Source organism: Channa argus, chromosome 15, assembly GCF_033026475.1.
Source record: "Channa argus isolate prfri chromosome 15, Channa argus male v1.0, whole genome shotgun sequence".
NCBI lineage: Eukaryota > Metazoa > Chordata > Actinopteri > Anabantiformes > Channidae > Channa > Channa argus.
In genome coordinates, this window is record NC_090211.1 from 13,633,808 (window position 1) to 13,652,464 (window position 18,657).

Below are 18,657 nucleotides of genomic sequence, written 5' to 3' on the forward strand. Positions count from 1 at the left end.
AATGGATGAACTTAATTTTGATGTTTTTCTACTGAATATTCTGTGTTATGCAATATTTTGTGTTCTCCTGTATAGGGCAGTGTACAAGACTGTACTGTTCCTTTCATTTTGTGTTTGTTACATGCAAGTTAGTCTAATTTAAAGATTGATCAGCTGACTTCTGCCAACTAAAGAGCCTTGACCCACTGAGGCATGGACTCCACCAGACTTCTGAATGTATGCTGTTGTATCTTGCATCCTCCATCAGTAGCAGTTCCTCAAAAGTCCTGTACTGCAAGATGCAGGCTGTGGCCCTCTATGGATCTGACTTGTTTTCTGGCCTATACTGCAGATAGTCGATTAGATTGAGATGTAGAGAATTTGGAGGCCAAGCCAACACCTCAAACTTGTTGTTGTGTTCAAACTCAAATCATTCTTGAACCATTTTTGCATTGTGCCAGGGTGCATTAATTTGCTAGAAGATCCCACTGCTATCAGGGAATTCAGTTTTCATACATAGGTAGGTCAGCAACAGAGTTTATGTATTATTATTATAATGTCAAAGTAACACCCACATGATTGGCAAAAATGTCATTCATCAGATCAGGCCACCTTCTTCTGTTTCCTTGGGGTCCAGTTCTGATGCTCACATGCCCATTTTTAGGCGCTTTTGGGTGTGGGCAGGGTTCAGCATGTGCCCTTGATTGACCTGCTGCTATGCAGCCCTGTACATAACAAGCTGTGAAGAACTGTTCTGACACTGTTCTGTCTGAACCAGCTTTAATTCTTTCTTAGGAATTTAGCACTACAATAGTTCTTCTTCTGGATGGGAGTACACAGACCAGCCATTGCTCCCTATGTGCATCAGTGAGCCTTTGCTGCCCATGACCCTGTTGCCTCTCTACTGGTTTTCCTTCATTGGACCATTGTTGGGAGGTCCTGACCACTGCAGGCTGGGATCAGCCCTTAAGAGCTTTAGTTTTAGAGATGCTCCATTGTCAAGTTGTTCAAATCCTTGTGCTTGGCCATATTTTCTGCTTCCAACCCATCAACCTCAGGGGCAAAATGTTCACATGATGCCTAATATGTCCCATTCATTTCTAGCTGCTACTGTTACAAGGTGATCAATTTTATTCACGTCACCTGTCAGTGGTCATAATATTATGACTGACAGGTATTTACAGATAGGGATTCAAATCAACTGATATTATTACGGTTCAGAACGATCCATGTGTTTGGAAGATCTAAAAATAAACTGCAGTGTAATAGTTTGCAGGAATATTTATTAAAGGTGCATTTTTAGATTTCTTCAATGTAAGCGCAAAATTTCCCAAATTGTTTTGTCACTTTACAAATGAATTGTATTTTCAAGTGTCTCTATACTAACACTACAACCAGCAATGAATGAGCTCATTCTTCACTTTAGCAACAGCAGCTGACAAAACATTCTCAACTTTAGGTAGTAGTTGTCACCTGCAAAATATCCTGCAAAACTACTGGCAAATATATTGTGTGTATATATGAGATTGGGGATCATGCTCAAGGACAATCATATTCTTCAAGGACTTCTTCAAGAGTGTCACATAAAATGTTGATACAGATGGAAATTCCTCTTGCTTTCTCAAAAATTCAGAGCATTCTGTAGAACCAGCAAAGAATTTCTTCTCCCTTAATGTTAGTGCTTCCCAGAAAATTGGATTTTGATAGTTTCCGTGGAATTAAGCTTGTTTAGTGCTGGGAGACTTTCTAATACGAACACCACACGGAAATGGAGTCAACATTGTGAAATGGGGAACTATAACGTCTATAAAGCACTACAGCTCATTCCAAGAATATGTCATGGGGCTTACTCAACACTGAGCTCCAAACTGTAGATACACAAGCTGCATAATTTTCTCTAAAACCAGGCCAAAAATGCTTCTGTGTTTTAAAACTATTCCTCTGTGAAGCCAATATGCCAACAAGTGATCAAGCTTTATTTGTGATTACATGTGATTAAATTGCCAGTCTCTCCTGCGCTGTTCTTGCATGCATAACACAGCTTTTAAACACTGATTCTTACAGCTAAATATGTGTTCAACATCAATTTCTCTTTCCAAATGTAAACATTTCATAGTAGAAATATTCCTCTCTACACACAGCAGCATTCTCCTCATAACATTTGTACCTTCCCGATCAAACTTGATGACATGAAGCACTGAATTTAACACAGCAGTGCAAGATAATATATAAACGCATATCAAATATTGAGATTGATGACTGGGAAACACTTTTGTTTGTGTGATGTCACTTAAAAAATCCACCTATTTGTAGAAACTGCTATATCATACTACAGAGAGAAGACACCTGGCAAAATAAATGTAGTTAATTGTGCGAAGGTCAAGTTGCCAATTAGCAGGCGGAGATCCATCTTACCAGTTCAATCCCTGTGACCTTTGACCTTCTCGGGGTTGATGGAGTTGCACCTTTATGTCTTCAGAGCAAGGAGTTGATATTTTAGCCATCCCCATGCTGCATCAGAATGTATTTAGTCAATCTGTATATTAAAAATATCACAGATGAGAGAATTTTTGCACATCCAGACTTCTTCTTTGTTCAGATCTATGTGCACATGTGACTCTTCCTCTCCCTGACCTCTCTCACCCCTCTGTGTTTACTGCTGTTGTTTGTCTTTCTCTGCTCACTCACCCTCTTTTCCAATCAGCCCAATGTATAGGGCTTTGTACCTATATCTTTCTTAATTGGACTCTGCTGGGTTCAGGACCTGGTAGTATCCAGTGGTTAACTCAGCCCAGATGTTGTGCCCCCTCCTTTTGCTTCTTCTTTCTGTCTCCTTCTCTCTGCTCCTTGTGTTACTGGCCACCCATATGCCAGTGTTGGTTAAAGTTTGAGGAGAAAATGGCAAGGTTCAGAAAAGTCTTTCCTAATGAGGGGAGAGGATTTCTGCAGTCCTGGACAACTTAGCAAAAATAGTTGTGCATATGTGCATATAATCTGGATATTCCCTTAGCTCAGCTGGATAAAGTCTGTCTCAATTATGATCAATCTAGTGCTTAGAACTTAGCGTTTCTGTGTTCTTACTCTGCGTATTTACTTTGTAAATAAATAAGTAGTCCTGCCTTGATTTGGTTTGGTATCATGTTTAAGTTATGGTTGAGGGCTCAGAAAGACTAGGGATGTGTATTTGGAGGATACAGTTTGAGATATGAGCAAGTTTTAGATGCTTATGGATGCTTGTGTGTGGAAAGGGGTTCTGACGTGTTTTTTTTTTTTTTTTTTTTTTTTCTTTTTTTTGAGGAAAGCCGTAAGAGTGAGTTCCAGCTGGCAGCGATAGAACTCTTTGCTCACATGTGTGTGTTGTTTGTGAGCGGAGGCCTCATTAGTGTGCTGGCTGCTCTTGGAGTCTTAGTTTCCAACTAATTAAGGGCCTACGCACACATGTGGGTGACACATGTGGGTGACACCTGGTGCTAAAAATGGATGACTATGGATGAGATCTTTCTCTTGCAACCCTGACTGAAGATTCACTCTCATGGGAATTAGTGTCTTCTTCAGCTGTCAGTCATATGTCTGAATCTTACTCAGTTTTCTCAGAGGTTGGTGATGAGAAGCTGAAAAATGAAGCTAAGAAGAATTAATAATAAAATAATATTAGTTGTTAAAGGAGTGCAGCTCACTCTGGATTAACTTTTTGACATCTCTTTTGAATGTGAGAGAATCGTCTTTGTTGATTTAATATGAGAAATTAATTATAACATTGACATCAGTCATTCCCAGTCAGCACACTTTCAGCATCTTGCTGCTTCCAAGTGACTTCACCTCAGTCGCCCTTTTCATCTCTTCTTTCTTTATTCACCATCTGCACTGTTTTAGTCCTATCATCAGTTTTTTTTTAAATGGCAACTTGCTTCTGTTACTGCTTTAAACCTGGCCAAAAGCTGCTTCTCCTGGAGAGTACAGTAGAAGAATGGGGAGACTGTAGCTGTTTACAGTCTTTCCACAGCAAAAACATCACAGTGAGGTGTGATTTGGCTTGTTGTTGATCTTCTCTTTTGTGTTGTTTTCTGAATAATCAGTTACGGTGGTTTGTGTGGTTTTGGGGCCTGCATGCAGGCAGTGTTTGTGTGAATTGATTGTAAATGGGTAGTATTGAGTGCATCCGGCCTCTTGGGTCATCATGGTGTGTTAAACACATTTAAAACTTTGTACATGTAGTGTCATACACTGTTTTAAATGTAGCTCATAATGAGCAGGTGTTTAAAAAGGGTTAGTGGAAGATGTAGAACTGCTGAAATCAGCACTTGCTTGCCATTTCCCACCACTCTGGTTCACCACAGACGGTTTATAGCCATTTCTAATCAACAACATATCTCATAATTGCTTGGCTGTAGCTCAGTTGGTAAGGCAGTCATCCACGGTCAGTAGTTCGATCCCTGGTGGAGTCTGTGTCACTGAATCCCAAGGTGCTCCTGGTGGTTCAGGTGAGCAAATTGCATGGCGCCACCGCTGTGTGCGTGCGTTGGATAAAAGCACTATATAAGCAGCCATTTAATGGCCTTTTACTGAATACATTCACTGTCATTGAAAGACAGTGTTATTGAAAGACAGTGAATGTATGTCAGAAATTATTAAGTCAGTCTGACTGATAGCTTGATTTCTAGAAGTTGTATTTTTTTAGCTTTAATATCCATATGCTGTGGGGCTCCATGGGACAAAGCAAGAACAAAACCGAAGGCGTAGCTGAGTTCCCTGAGGGAAATCTAGTGCAAGTGTGGACTCCATTCATGGCTAAGCCAGCTGACCTTGGTTTGACCAATGCTGGTGCTGTTTCAATTATCCTGGTCACCCAGTGCCTTTCAGCCTGTGTTTTTCCATTCACAATAATAGCTTAATCACACTTGTGGCTAGCTAAGAAGCCAAGACTGTGTGCTGTATATAAGAGGTGAAAGTTTTAAGACAGCCTGTCAAGTGAAATTTATCAAGTACATTTTTAAATTGGACCGTTAACTGAGAAGATAACCAGCTCTAAGAATCCAGAATATGGTCCTACAAATAAAAGGATTTGTGCATACAACTTGTTGGCTCTCCAACATCACTTTTGAAGTTTTAATGAAAAATCCACAGACATGCCCAGTTATTGGATATATATTACCTGGCATTTAATGTGATTTACAAACAATTGTGAATGCGAAAGTTACTTAAGCGATTTATTTATCCATTATTTTTAACTGCTTACCCTGTTCAGGGTCTCAGAGGGCTGGGAGCCCATCCCCACTGTCTTTACGAGAGAAGCGGGCTACACCTCAGATAGGTTGTCAGTCTATCTCAGGGCTAACAGAGAGAGGTATACAGAGGCAGACAACCATTCACACAAATTTAGAGTTGCCAATTAACCTAACGTGTGTCTTTGGACTGGACTGGAAGGAAACTGGAGTACCCGGATGAAACCTACGCAAGAACAGGGAGAACATGCAAACTCCACACTGAGAGCCCACAGCCTGCAGATAGCTTCATACCCCGGGCCTTCTAGTTGTGAAGCAGCAGCACTAAACACTCCACCACCACGTTGCACACTTATGCAATCTTATACAAAGTACCAGTTCTTTTACAGTGTCAAAACCATTATAAAATTGAAAATCATGTTGATTAAATAATTGGAGATGGTGGCAAAATAACAGATAAGAGCAAGCTGAATAATAGCAAAGTGGAGTTTTACTGAAAACTAACACATCACAACCATAAATCACTGCAAGCATCTCTGAACTGAATATAGTGGAAAAATTGATATAATAATAATAATAATAATAATAATAATAATAATATAATGTCAAGCAAAATTTAGTATAGCAATGTGTTTCTCTTTTTAATTTTTTAAAATGGTCAAGATACTAAGTGTCATTTAACTTACCATGGTTGAATAAATGGGCTCATCAGTCAGCCATCACCAGCACTATCTTGCGTAGTTTTCAACTGAAATATGTAAGGTAGTCTAAATATGATGTGGAATACACACTTGGACTAAGTGTTTTCCGGTCATGTCACAGTGTTTGCGGGTAACATGTGTTTTAACACAACTTAACCTAAGGAATAGTGAAAGCTGCAGAATACAAAGATTAAAAGGCTTGATTTTTGAAACCCCATCAAAATAATTCCCCTGTTTTGTCTCCCAGGGGTTGTTTTAAAAATTGCAGCTGCAGTTTACCACCGCTTACAAGAATGGGACACAGGTGTGCATACCTGCATTGGCATTGAATGTTTGTTTTTTTTTTTGTTTTTTTGAGGTGAAAGAAATTGAGTTCCTGAGCATACGGGAACCCTGGAATCTGGCTCACATCTGTCTTATAAATGCCAGATCCTTTTCCAACAAAAACCTACTTAGGCCATCTTTTACTAATTGAGCTTCCTAAGACAACAGGTTCTGCTTCAATTTGTGGTTTCATGCAAGAGCTAAAAAAAAAGTCCACCCTGAGTGAAGCTGTTCAGGGTTGGGGTAAAGTTAGTGTTGGAGGGCCTGTCAGAGTTGGGAATTGTCTGTAGAGCAGTGTATGAGCAACAGCAGGAGATTGTGGTGTTTGTTTGCATAGTGTAGATGAGGTAATTAATCAAGCTTTCAGTTAGCTGCCACGTGCTCTGTTGCAGCATACAGTATGGCGAGGATCAACATTTTGGCTGAGTGTGTGAAGGATAAAAGCTTTCAAATTAAGAAGCTGTTCACGAACTCAAGTTATATCACTGCACATTTGTGCCCCTTTAGCCTAACACCTACTACTGTAATTGTAATCACATTAAAATAGTTTTTCTTCCATTCGTTGTAGAATCTATTCTCGGTGTGATCTCTAAAGTTGAATCGTTTAATGTCACTCTTCGCTTGCAGCAAACAAGTATGAGATTTTAAAAAAGGACTGCAAAGGAAAGCTACAGCCTCCAGTGTTTACACAGCGTAAAGACATCCATGATTATACCCAAATGACATGTACATGACTTGCCTTGCACACATGTGCCTCCTGAGCAAATACTACTGCGCACAATTCATGCTTCTTTATAAATGTGTGGGGGTACTTTGAAGATGTGAAGCCTCTATGATGTGGTTTCATGGAGGGAGTAAAGCCAGCCAACTGTATCCATCGTAGCTATGAAAGGGCCATAAATGGCACTGAGGGGCTGAAGGGGTGGGTACAGGATTTGAGGGACTTCATAATGTCTCTAACAGTATGCGTATGATTAGCACCGTGTGTCTGCTTCTGTCTAACACACCCTGTCCCCCCCCAAGAATTATCTCTTTGTTTTTGTGAACCAGGTCTGGCATGCAGATTCTCATCAGCTCCAAGTGCAGACATCTTTGCTGTTGTCAGCAGTATCATTTCTTCCTGTGATTAGTGCCCTGTCCTACGATGTGGATCTCTAGATTTAAAAAAACAGAAAAAACAAAATGGCCACTAAGTAGATATCTAGAATATTCATTGCTTAAACCTCAGCCACAATAATCAACAGAAAAGCCAGAGATCACTAAACACGAACTTATAATCTCCTCCTGCTCTCCATTGCTTCTCTTGGACTGTAACACAGATTTGGGCAATTTAGTGGTTCCATTAATCATGATAGTTCCAGGAACTGAGTAGCAGTTTATGGTGCTCTGATCCAAGACCAGTCTACGTGACCATGGTCAGTTTTCCCAGAGGGGGCCCCCTGCCAGTAGGCACTGTGCAGTTGGTGCCAGCCCTTCCACAGTGTGGTGCACTCAGGTCCATTCTGTTGTCTCCAGGCCTCAAAGAGGGATTAGCTCAGCTGGCTTGATGTCTGATTGTGGGCACGCAGCCCAATTAGCATCATGGCTCAATAATCGCAGTCTTTCTACCACTTCAGGGGTTTATTTCAGTTAGCATAGCAGTTAAACTAATTTGTTTGCCTAGGCTGGGCGAGCATAGCATAATGTCTGCCTTACTGCATCCCGAAACACTTTGAAGACTGGTTGGAAAAAATGTAATGATGTACGATTCATTACTTCACAAATTTAATTTGATAACACCATGCGCTAAAAGGGTTATTTACTTGCAATTATTCAATTTTTACACCACTGATTTAGCCTCCCCTGTTACTGCGTGCTTTACTGGTCTGAAAATTTGTCTCCTCTCAGTCTTCTGCTTAGGCAGATTAACTTTTCCTGGCTCTAGCCATCCAAACTAAACAAAATAAAAGCAAGTGATCCTTGGCTGGATCTATTGAGAGAATGGCTGAGTGGATAAAATCCACCTGCACTGGCTCAGGCTTGGTTAACTGTTTTCACACCTGTCCCTTTACATTCCTTAAGAAGTACGCATGCTGGATAAAATTACTGCACTTCTTCAGCACTGAATTACTACTGGCAGGACATGCAGTACTTGTATTTCGAACAACATTTGGCTATCCATGCGCCAGTTTACTTCCATTGATCAGTATCATTTGACTTGACCCTGAAAAGTCTGTGTTTGGAAATGTTAAGAGTTTAGTTGCCTATCGTTAAATTCATTTAGGGGACATCCACACAGGCACAAAATTATACCTACATAGTCAAAACAACACATTCAACATGTGGTTAAGTTTCTTTCAGCATGTTTCTCCTTTAGCAGACACTAAAGTTTCTGGCAGAACTCTGGTTGGATATTTTACTACTCTTGTCTTTAGTTTTGGTGAAGTTGTTTTGTATCAGATCTGAACTTTAAGCACAATCCACTTTTTTTTTTTTTTTCCCAGTATGTGAAGTGTAGTCAGTTTTAATTAGGAACTGGAAAGCTTCAATTATCAATCTTGACTATGTAACAGAGACTGCGGCAAACAAACAAGTGTAGCAGCAGTGAAGGTGGGGTAGCATAGTGCCAGCTCTTGAAAGCCTACACCGGTGAGAAAGGGGCCTTCAGCATTGAGGCTATCAGAGTGGTTGTACATACATTCATTTTTCCTGACTGTATTTTTATAAACCTATGAAATAATGACACACATTTCAAATTAATGCTGTTGTCTTTATCTGTCTCTCAATGTATTTTTCTCTTTTTCCTCAACATTTTATCATCCTTTTTCTTTTTACCCTTGTCTTCTGCTGTCCCAAAGGGAACCCATTTTTCCATCTACCTCTTTTCCTTCCTCCCACTCACCACCCCCACCCCCCAGATTTATTTTTCCATTGGGGTAGAATGATTCCTACAGGCAGTATTTTCTCCTGCCCTCTAAAAACACATGATGACGTCTTTGTGGCGAGTAGCTGATGATGATTAGTCTCTCACGAATTCCCCACAGCAGACCTGAACCAGCTCTCTGGCCTTTTGGCCAGAATCTCAGAATGTTTTAGTCATTGAGCTGAAATCACTAGCTGATTAATCAAAAAATGGATTGGCAGAAAATTAACTATGTTTTAAATCAATTTATTGTGTAAGACAAATGGATACCAAAATTCTGAAATGTAAAGCTCAGCTGAGTATAGGTTTTGGAACATTGGGTGGACATATATCTATTCATGTCACATAATCTGCAGATTAATATGCATCCATATTCATGATCACATTATGCCTGGCACCTTGCAATTAAGGAAATATGGGTTATATTAGGCATGCTAAATGTATTTGGGCAGTGTGTAGGATGCAACTGAGGAAATCCCTCCCTGATACCTGATTGATGTGCTTAGTGTGTAAAAGTGAAGAGTGTAGCGATGACTTTTTTCTTTATTCATCTCTGTTATCTCGCTGTATCTTATTTATATTTATATATAAATATATATATATATATATAAATATATATATATATATATATATATATATATATAGATATATAGATATATAGATATATAGATATATAGATATATATATATATATATATATATATATATATATATATATATATATCTATATATATATATATATATATATATATATATATATATATATATATATATATATAGATCTATATCTATATATATATAGATCTATATCTATATATATATATAGATCTATATCTATATATATATATAGATCTATATCTATATATATATATAGATCTATATCTATATATATATATATCTATCTATATATATATATATATATATATATATATATATCTCCTCCACACGTAGTATAGATCAGGGATGCCCTGAAATCAACACCAATATCAATTATTGGGCCCCATACTGCTCTGTATACTTTACTTGTACTCAGAACACTTCCCTGATGCCACACTCAATGTTCTATTAACCTCACATTGGTTGCAAAGGTAAACGGAGCCGGAACAATGTCTTTGGCTTGGATGAAGTGCCGGCAAAAGTCAAACCCTCACCAAGTACTGCTCTGCTGAGCTCTCTCAAAGCTTTCTCATTGTCATATTTCTCAAAATTTTCTTAAACATGTTCAGTATTTAAGACTGACAGTACTGGCTAACTAGAACTTTACCTGAATTACTGTTTTACAGTTATTTTACCATCAAGGATCTCACCCTATATCTGTTCTTTTTTTCATCTTTTGCATCTCTTTGTTCTTTTGAGTTAAAATTGCACTGTTGATAAAATACTGGTTGCCATTTTTGTTTTTGGGAGAAGAGCAGTAAAATTCTCATACTTACAGGTTTTGTAGATTTGTCTACTTCAGAACTCCCCGTCGTCCATTGTGTGGTCCTTCTACTGTCAGAAACGAAATCTGTGACAGTGTGTACTGTCCTGTCTTTGAAAGTCTTAGTCTTCAGGGGTGCATGAAGATTTTACTGTCCAGCAGGTTATACTGGAAGCACTACAGTTTTGTAAGTTAGTACTCATATGCATACTTCGCATCAGAAAGTACTCAAATGCAAGTACTTTTATTCAGTGTGTGGGGCAAAGTAATATCAGGACAAAAGAAGAAAATCCCAACTGGGGCAAGGACTGGACTGGATATCTCATTCTAGCTTGATACTATATTTAACTGGGGATCAGTCCAGTTCGTATCATCGGACCCTCCCACTGGGCCGCAGCCTGTTTCCCTTTTGTCTGCAGAGTACACTTAGCCCAGTGGCTGTATTCATGTGCTGTTGGCTCTCATCTCATTTAGTTTTAACTACACAGCGCTTTTTATTTGCTGACATGAAGGAAATGAAAAGGGGAAAAGAATGAAAAAACAGGGATTGTGATAGTACTAAATTTGTAAAAGACATACCTGACTCAAATACCTTACAGGTATTATTTTAATTTTGCATTTTAAAATTAAGTCTATATAAGCTCACACTTTTGCTACATGTATGACCCTCACATGTCAAAGAGATCACTTGTCACATTCATGCTATTACAGCTGCACCAAAGGATTTATTCTGTGTTGCCATTCCTTTAGATTGCCCAGCTCCTGACCTCACACATTCATTTTGATCTCCAGCAAGGGAAAGGGCAGAGAAAAGAGAAGTACTGTATGGAAAAATAGGAGAGCAACTTGTGGCTTTTTGAAGAAGTGAGCAAAATGTAAGATGGTTCCAATTAACATACAAAGAGTGATGGTAGGCAGTGCAGGAAATGAACGAATAAAATGGCTAGTTTGATTTCCATCTTTTAACCTCCTTCTGTTCTCTCCCCCCCCTCTTATATTTCTGGTCCCTAGAAGCCGTTCTGCTTCTGTAAAGTCACATTGAAAGTAGTGAATCCTGATTCAGGAACACAACTTAAATGGGCCTTGAAGACCAAACAGGATGAAGAAAACACAGTAATTGCTTAAAGACTAATTAGCCATAGATGAAAAGAGGAGTCTGCTTCAATAGTAATGAAAGCAACAGTGCAACAGTTATTGATTAGAAGAATGTAAAATAAAGGGATAAAAAGATCAGGCGAATGGAAAGAAGGAGCTGGTTGAAGAGACAAGTGGCTACAGCTGGGGCTATAGTATGTGGTAGTGTTGGCTGTTATTCTGACAGCACAACATTGACAAAAACTAGGAAAGATTAAGCAAATATTTTTGTTGCTGTTGCAAACCAGAATTGCAATAAAATGGGGACAATACATAACATTTAAACTTTAAAACATATTTATTAATATCTAATTCATATATATCACTAATAATTTAATATATCTATTAAAACATGACCACATCTTGAAGGACACAGTTGTGTTGATAGTATTCTTTATTTTCCTGTGTGTGTGTGTGTGTGTGTGTGTGTGTGTGTGTGTGTAAGAAAGAGAGATTCGGTCATTCCAGCAGGTGTAACTAATTCCTTACACCTCCTGTGCCTATTTTGTCAAGTGAAAATTTCTCTTCTTTCTGTCCTTGTGAATTCCACCAGCCTGGCTCCATTGATTGTCTAAGGAAAACATTTTTCGTATTCATTTTTTTTCTTTTTCTCTGCTCTTCTCCCTCTCTTTATTTCTCTTCATTTTAAAGTGAGTCATGATCGGTTTGTAGCATGTCTTTAAGGTTCAGCTGCAAGGACAGGGGCTGTAGGTGGATGTGATTTGAGTCAAATTTACGGCTGCAGAGGAGAGATACTGTTTGGCAACGTTTTTAAACCCATACACACAAAGTCCAGATGTTGTGTCCTCTGGCTGCCCTAGGGGTGTTTGTACTTTAGTAGTGTATTTCTCGGACGGCTGTGTTAAGCTTCCACAAGCTGAAACACTGTTTATTGGGAGACGGTGAGCAGAGGTCCAGCACCAATCCATAATCCTCAGCTGCACTGATGTTGCTCCAGCCACCAAACCCTGATAACTTCTAAGTTAAAACCGACAGGAGTCTTCAGATCATAGAGAAGGATGACCTCATAACTGTGTGATCATTGGAGCATGTATAGCCATCTGTAGTGAGAGACATCAGGCCATTTTATTTGTCCTCAGCCCTGGAGCTGACTGGCTCAGGCAGCATAATGTGGGCCTGAGGGATGCAGTAATGGCAAAACTATGCCTGTCTGTTCCAGCGCCAGTTCGCAGAAAGGTGATATATTTTTAGTGTATTTTTATTGATCCTTTAAAGGCCTGAAGGATTTGTCTTTTTGTTCCACTCCCTTCAGAGACAGGAGTGTAAAGGCAGGATAACAATCCATTTTGAAGCTTCTGAACAATCCTAATTTCCTTTTTAGCAATACTGGTGGCTCTAGGGATGGCAATGCCGGTCAGTCCAGACTGAATTATTTCATGAAATATTGGATGGATGGCTATGACATTTTGAAGACACATTTGTGGTTTCCAGGCAATGAATCCCATTGACTTTGAAGATCTCTTCACTTTAATGCGCTAAGAGAATTAATCTCTCACCATGGCCACAAAGAGGTTGGAGTTGCACTTTGAACGGAAATGGACGGCTTGTAATGAAATGTGGTGTACACACACACAAATTATGATGATACGTTGTGAAACACGGATACAAATATCTGGTGCTTAGGGATGGATCAGCATGACTGAATATAGCAAAAAGTGCAGAATTTATACTATTCCCTCATGCACATGATACGAGCACAATTGGAGTCTCCAGTTCAGACACCACATGCTCCTAAAAGCAGAGCCACTGTTAAACAGACCTTTAACGGATTAAACCATTAGGAGCTCAGCTTGTTCCAAGTTTGGTCAGAGTGCCAGTTCTGCATTGTCTTGCCCCTGGAAGGAAATCAGGCAGTGGTGCTGGTGATGAACAGCTCACTGGCAACAAATTCTCTCCCTGTCTGTTTATACTATGGTGCCTTTAGACTTTCTATTTCCTTCCCCCGCTCTTTTGTGATATATTGCTGTTTCGGACGTCTTTGTTTACTCTGGAGCTGTCGCGCGCATCTGTAGTATTTTTCAATTGACTCCCTTGCATGGACTTATCAAGGCAAATATGAGTTCAGGTACCTGCATGAGGGGATCCGGCTGACTGCGGGCTGAAAAATGATCCTCAGTCAGGACTTAAAGTGTTTATCTAATCCAGGACTTATTATCAACTCAGTCAGTTCTTTGGTAGCATATCTTTAGAAATGTGTTTGAGAGCCAGGTCAGTAGAGTGTTTTCTAATCCTTCTTAGTGGATAAAGCTATTTGGGAGCGCACCAGCAGCCAGACAGCATCTGTGTAACATAGGGATAATGTCAGGTAAAACACTGGTGTCCTTGAAAGTAGTGCAGAAGAATTTCCTTCTAAACCTGTCATGTGATGTCAGTGTGTGCTTTCAACACATTGTAGCAAGTCTACTCATAGCTGAGAACAATAAATTAAGTTTAAACCACCAGTGGTCTACAAGCACAGATTCATCTGACTGCATCTGAAGGTTTACAGTGTGTTCTGGTTTACTGAAAGAAATTGTTCCTGCAAATCAGTTTTGGGCTCCATTTTTGTGTAAGAGACTTGCTTTTCAAGGTAAAAGATGATATTTATGTAAATATATAAATTACAGTTTATGCTTTTGAGGAACTATATGCTGTTTTAATTTAGTTGTATAGCATAACAGTGCACAAAGTGTTCAACCTCTTTGAGGGATTATTGTTGAGCCACTGCATGTTTTACTGAGTGTTCACTAATCAACAAATGACTCATCCTAAAATTGTTTTATTTTTACATATCTATATCTAGTCAGCAAGATGAGATGCTGTTACAGTGCCCTCAAGACGAAGGGAGTAAATTTTAGCAAAATTCCTTTTCATTGAAATAGATAAAACTTGACGAAATTCCACCCTTATACTCTATTGTTTTCTCTTTTAAGAGAACGTCCACTGCTTTTGTCCCCATTAACCGGAGCAATAAGTACCATTAAAATGGTCTGGGAAGAGCAAGCAGCAGTCAAACATTGTTTTTTGCAAAGTTAAAAGGTATTTAAAGGACTAGACACTCCATGTGTCTGCAGTTGATTCCCAAACCGCCAGGCCAGGCGTGTGGTGACAGTGACATCATAGAGAACAGAAAAGGAAGTGGGCTGTGAGTTAGGATTGATAGGATCCACATGTGTATCCCTCCATGCACAGTTGTGCTTATCAAATTAGGTTTGATATTTTGTGTTCATCCTCACTGTAGCCAAGGGATGTACAATTCACAGCCCTGTAATCTAGCCCCTGGTCTGGAGTGCAACATGGCAGCTCAAGTTCTCTCAAGTTTTTTTTTTTTTTTTTTATAAACAGTTTTTCATCTTTGAGGTGACATGAGAATGAGTCGACACACTCTGTAGGTTGTGGATGCTTAGAAAACCAGCCCTTTTCTTCATGGCTCAGTACACAACTGGAACTGTGAGACATGTAGTTCGGACCTAACAGATAAACGTTTGAGAGCTTTAAACACATTTTAACATTGAGTATCTGATTGACAGCTAATGAACCCACATTGTGAATAACAAGTATCTCTTTGGCTTGATTTAAACGCATTTGATTAATTTGACTAAAGTAAAAACAAAACTCACAATCAATGTACAAATAACTTACTGATATGCCCCTTTCCACTTTTCTCTTGCTCCTTAAAGTTCCTTTAACGTGTTGTCTTGACAAACTTGCACATCCTCTCATTTCAACACTTGGTTGTTTTTAGCCATTACCTCTGACAACATGTGTCGTTCTCGTTTAAAGGCCACCTGTTCAACCTGGACTGACAATGCTGTTTTGGCACATATTCCCCACGGAAGCAGTGTAATAAGGTCTTAGTACCATAAGTGCACACAGGCGAACTGTCACAGTTTGGTAATATAAGCTGCACTTGGGGCAGAAGTCACCTTGTCTGTTGAAAAACAATAACAAGCACTCCTTTCATGGAACAAGTCCTGTTCTGTCCAACCACAGGGGTCTGTGAGAGGCACCTGGGAATAGTCATGTCTGACTTTCTTCCTCCCTCTGTGTTTTCCTCTTCCCTGAAATCACTCACTCAGCTACCCCCTTCTCTTCTCCTATATCTGTGTAGATACCAAGGGTATGTGTAAATTCAAGTTTCATCAAAGAGTCTGATTGAAATAAGTCGGTGTAAAGTCGCTAAGTAAGATGTGCTTTATTTCTGCTAATGTGATGCTGCTCAGAGTGTCCGAAGTTAAAGTTTTGCATTGTTTGTGTCATAGAGTGCCAAGAGTCTGCAGAACAACAAGGATTCACGTATTTTATGGGCTAAAGATGACCTTTTGCTGACCACTGGATTCGATATGGTGAGAAACTCTTACTGCTTACTCCTACTGCTTTCCAATGCATGTCCATATGCCCTCAGTTTGGATTTGACTAAACCTGTGTACACCCAGCTTAAACTAATTGAGTCAAATACAACAGTCCAACAGTCTAACAGTCTATTATTTTGTCCACCATATTTTCATCGACTATTGAGCCACCAGGCCCCCCTCACCAACACTAATAATAGTACCACTAATTGTAATAAATAGTAGCTTCTTAATAATTTTAAACTGGTGAGGATAGATAAATGACACGAATATGTGTAGTGTATCAGAGCTCCTCTTTACAAGTTTAACCTGCTCTTTATCTAATTTAGGTTTTTGCTTCTGTTTTCATGTAATAATGTGTGGTGTTAACGGGTGTAGATGCGCAGTCGGGAGGTGAGGCTTTGGGACAGCAGGAAGTTGAGCTCTTCAGTCAGCTCTGTGTCACTAGGCACTTCAAGCGGGTGAGTACTGCCTTAATGTGCCAGAGTTGTCCTGTGTTAGAGTACAACGTGTGACAGTGCATGATGTGAGAAACTTAGGTGTTTGTGGTATGTGAACCCATGTAGAATGATGTATGCAGGGCTACTGCACATTGTGCAAGTTTTCTTGCAACTCTAAGTCTGGATGGGCATGCAGACCTCCCAGAGTTGTGACATTCCAAGAGGACATTCCTGCCATTTCTTGGTTTGGAGCCATACATAGAGACTCCTACTGTGTGTATGACTGTCCATACAGAGTGCAAAAGGGTCAGGAAACAGCAGACCCATCGACACTTCTCCCTTCAGCTTACCACTTGTCATTTCTACTCCTGACCTCCTCCACATGGCCGCGTTTGTTTTTCCAAACACAGCTGCCGCAAACCCGAGGAGAGCAAGAGGATGGCCCAGGTCCAAAGAGGAGAGGAATGGAAGGATGGGAGACGAAAGGGAAGAAAGGGGGTGGTAGTGAGGACATCTTTGTCAGATCCAGCTCATATATTTTAGTGCTGTTATAAACAGGTTGACAGGCCAAGTCATTACAAACTAGAGCTAACTGGAATTTGCCAGCTCATACAAGATGCTTTGTTGGATTAGATGTATTTATTATTATTATTACTTCAAACAGACAGTGAGGTAGCAGCAGCACTCAGTGGGAGAAAAAGTTGTGTGTGTGTTCTGCCTTTTTGTGTTTTTATTATGGCAGCTCACATTTCATGTTTGTTCTTTGGCAGAGGCATTTAAGAATCTGTGTGCCCATGTGTGATTGCCCAAGTGTCAAGATGTACAATGAAGATTTATGTAAATAGACCTTTCAGTAGCCCAAGACTATCAGAAGAAAACAGTGACTAAGGAACATTATTTCCTTCTTCCTTTAAATCGGTGTGCGTGAGAGAGAGAGTTGAAACAGCAGGGTCCTAAATTACAACCTCCGCTCCCATTCCTCCCTCTGCCCTCTTGCTTGCTACACATCTCCATTTCCTTCACTTCCTCTTTCATTTGAGTGAAATGATAGTTGCCTGTTCGAGTGCCTTTTAGCCATTGTTTGGAGCCAGCATACATTTCATGGACATGGAGGATATCTGATGCCACTGATGCTGCATTTTTAAACTTCCTTTTGCCTGAGCAAATGTGTACTTTTGTGATATTAATACTAGATGTCTGGAAAAATCTCAACAGTGCACTTTTGTAAACAGCACATGGAACTATGAGTAACTGTGATAGTGTTAGTAATTTTATGGCGAGGTTTGTCACCATGGTGTCTCTGCTTGTAGACAGAGGAATGTTAAAGTCCATAGAAGATTCTATAGCTGCTGTGTTGTGGTCGTAATGATGGTGCAACTTAATGAGAATGCACTGGTAGTTTGAGGATTTTTATTAAATTATCCTGCTCATCTGGGGACAAGCTGTTAAGAATTTTCAGCCACTTTCTGGTTGCCACGAGTCTGTTCACATTTTCTTAAACCAGTACAAGACCTCATCTTGCATTTCTTAAATAAATTTGATTAGTTTTGATTTTGGAGAAAAGCCGTTTGCTTTCCTGCATGTGTTTTTGAAATCATGAGATTTTTTTTTTTCTCCCCCCTTTGGATGCAATTGCAAGGGTGTGTGCTGACTCATCTGCACTTTGTCTTGAATTAAATCACTTCAGTAGTGATATCAAGTGACGTGATGGTGTGTCAGAGAGCTATCACTCCCAAGGCCACATCTCCTCCAGATGCTGCAGACCAGCACTAATATAAAACAGGTAGACGATTAAATTACTAACGAGACCTTGCCCTTCGCTGCTATTCTTTCTTTTCTTGTTCTTTCTCATTATTCCCATCTTTTTTACCAAAAAAATCACCTGCTTCAACTTTTCTTCTTCAACCAGTGCTTTTTGTTGAAACCTGAAAATGTCTTAAAATGCTCCTATTCGCAATAAAAATACTATCTTATTGATGCTAAATAGGCCTGTAAGTGGGTTTTTTTTTTTGCAGAATCATATGCAAAATCTTATCCCTTAGCCCACACTCCCTTCTTTATCCTCATCCTCACATCTTGCACTGTATAAATCTTGCTGGAGCTTTGACCAAGGCCCCGCCTGGGTTCTTTACCCAAGCTGCTGCAAAGGCTGAGCCTCCCTTCTTTTCTGTTAATCTCAATGGG

General features: G+C 39.6%; 1 protein-coding gene across 1 annotated transcript in view; it reads left to right on the forward strand.

The window, feature by feature from the left end:
- Positions 1-18,657, forward strand: part of coro7 (coronin 7) — a 100,528-nt gene that overhangs the window by 14,197 nt on the left and 67,674 nt on the right. The window contains exons 8-9 of the mRNA XM_067476759.1: positions 15,944-16,027; positions 16,412-16,494. Of these exons, the coding sequence (XP_067332860.1) occupies positions 15,944-16,027; positions 16,412-16,494 (167 nt within the window). The remainder of the gene's footprint in view (positions 1-15,943; positions 16,028-16,411; positions 16,495-18,657) is intronic.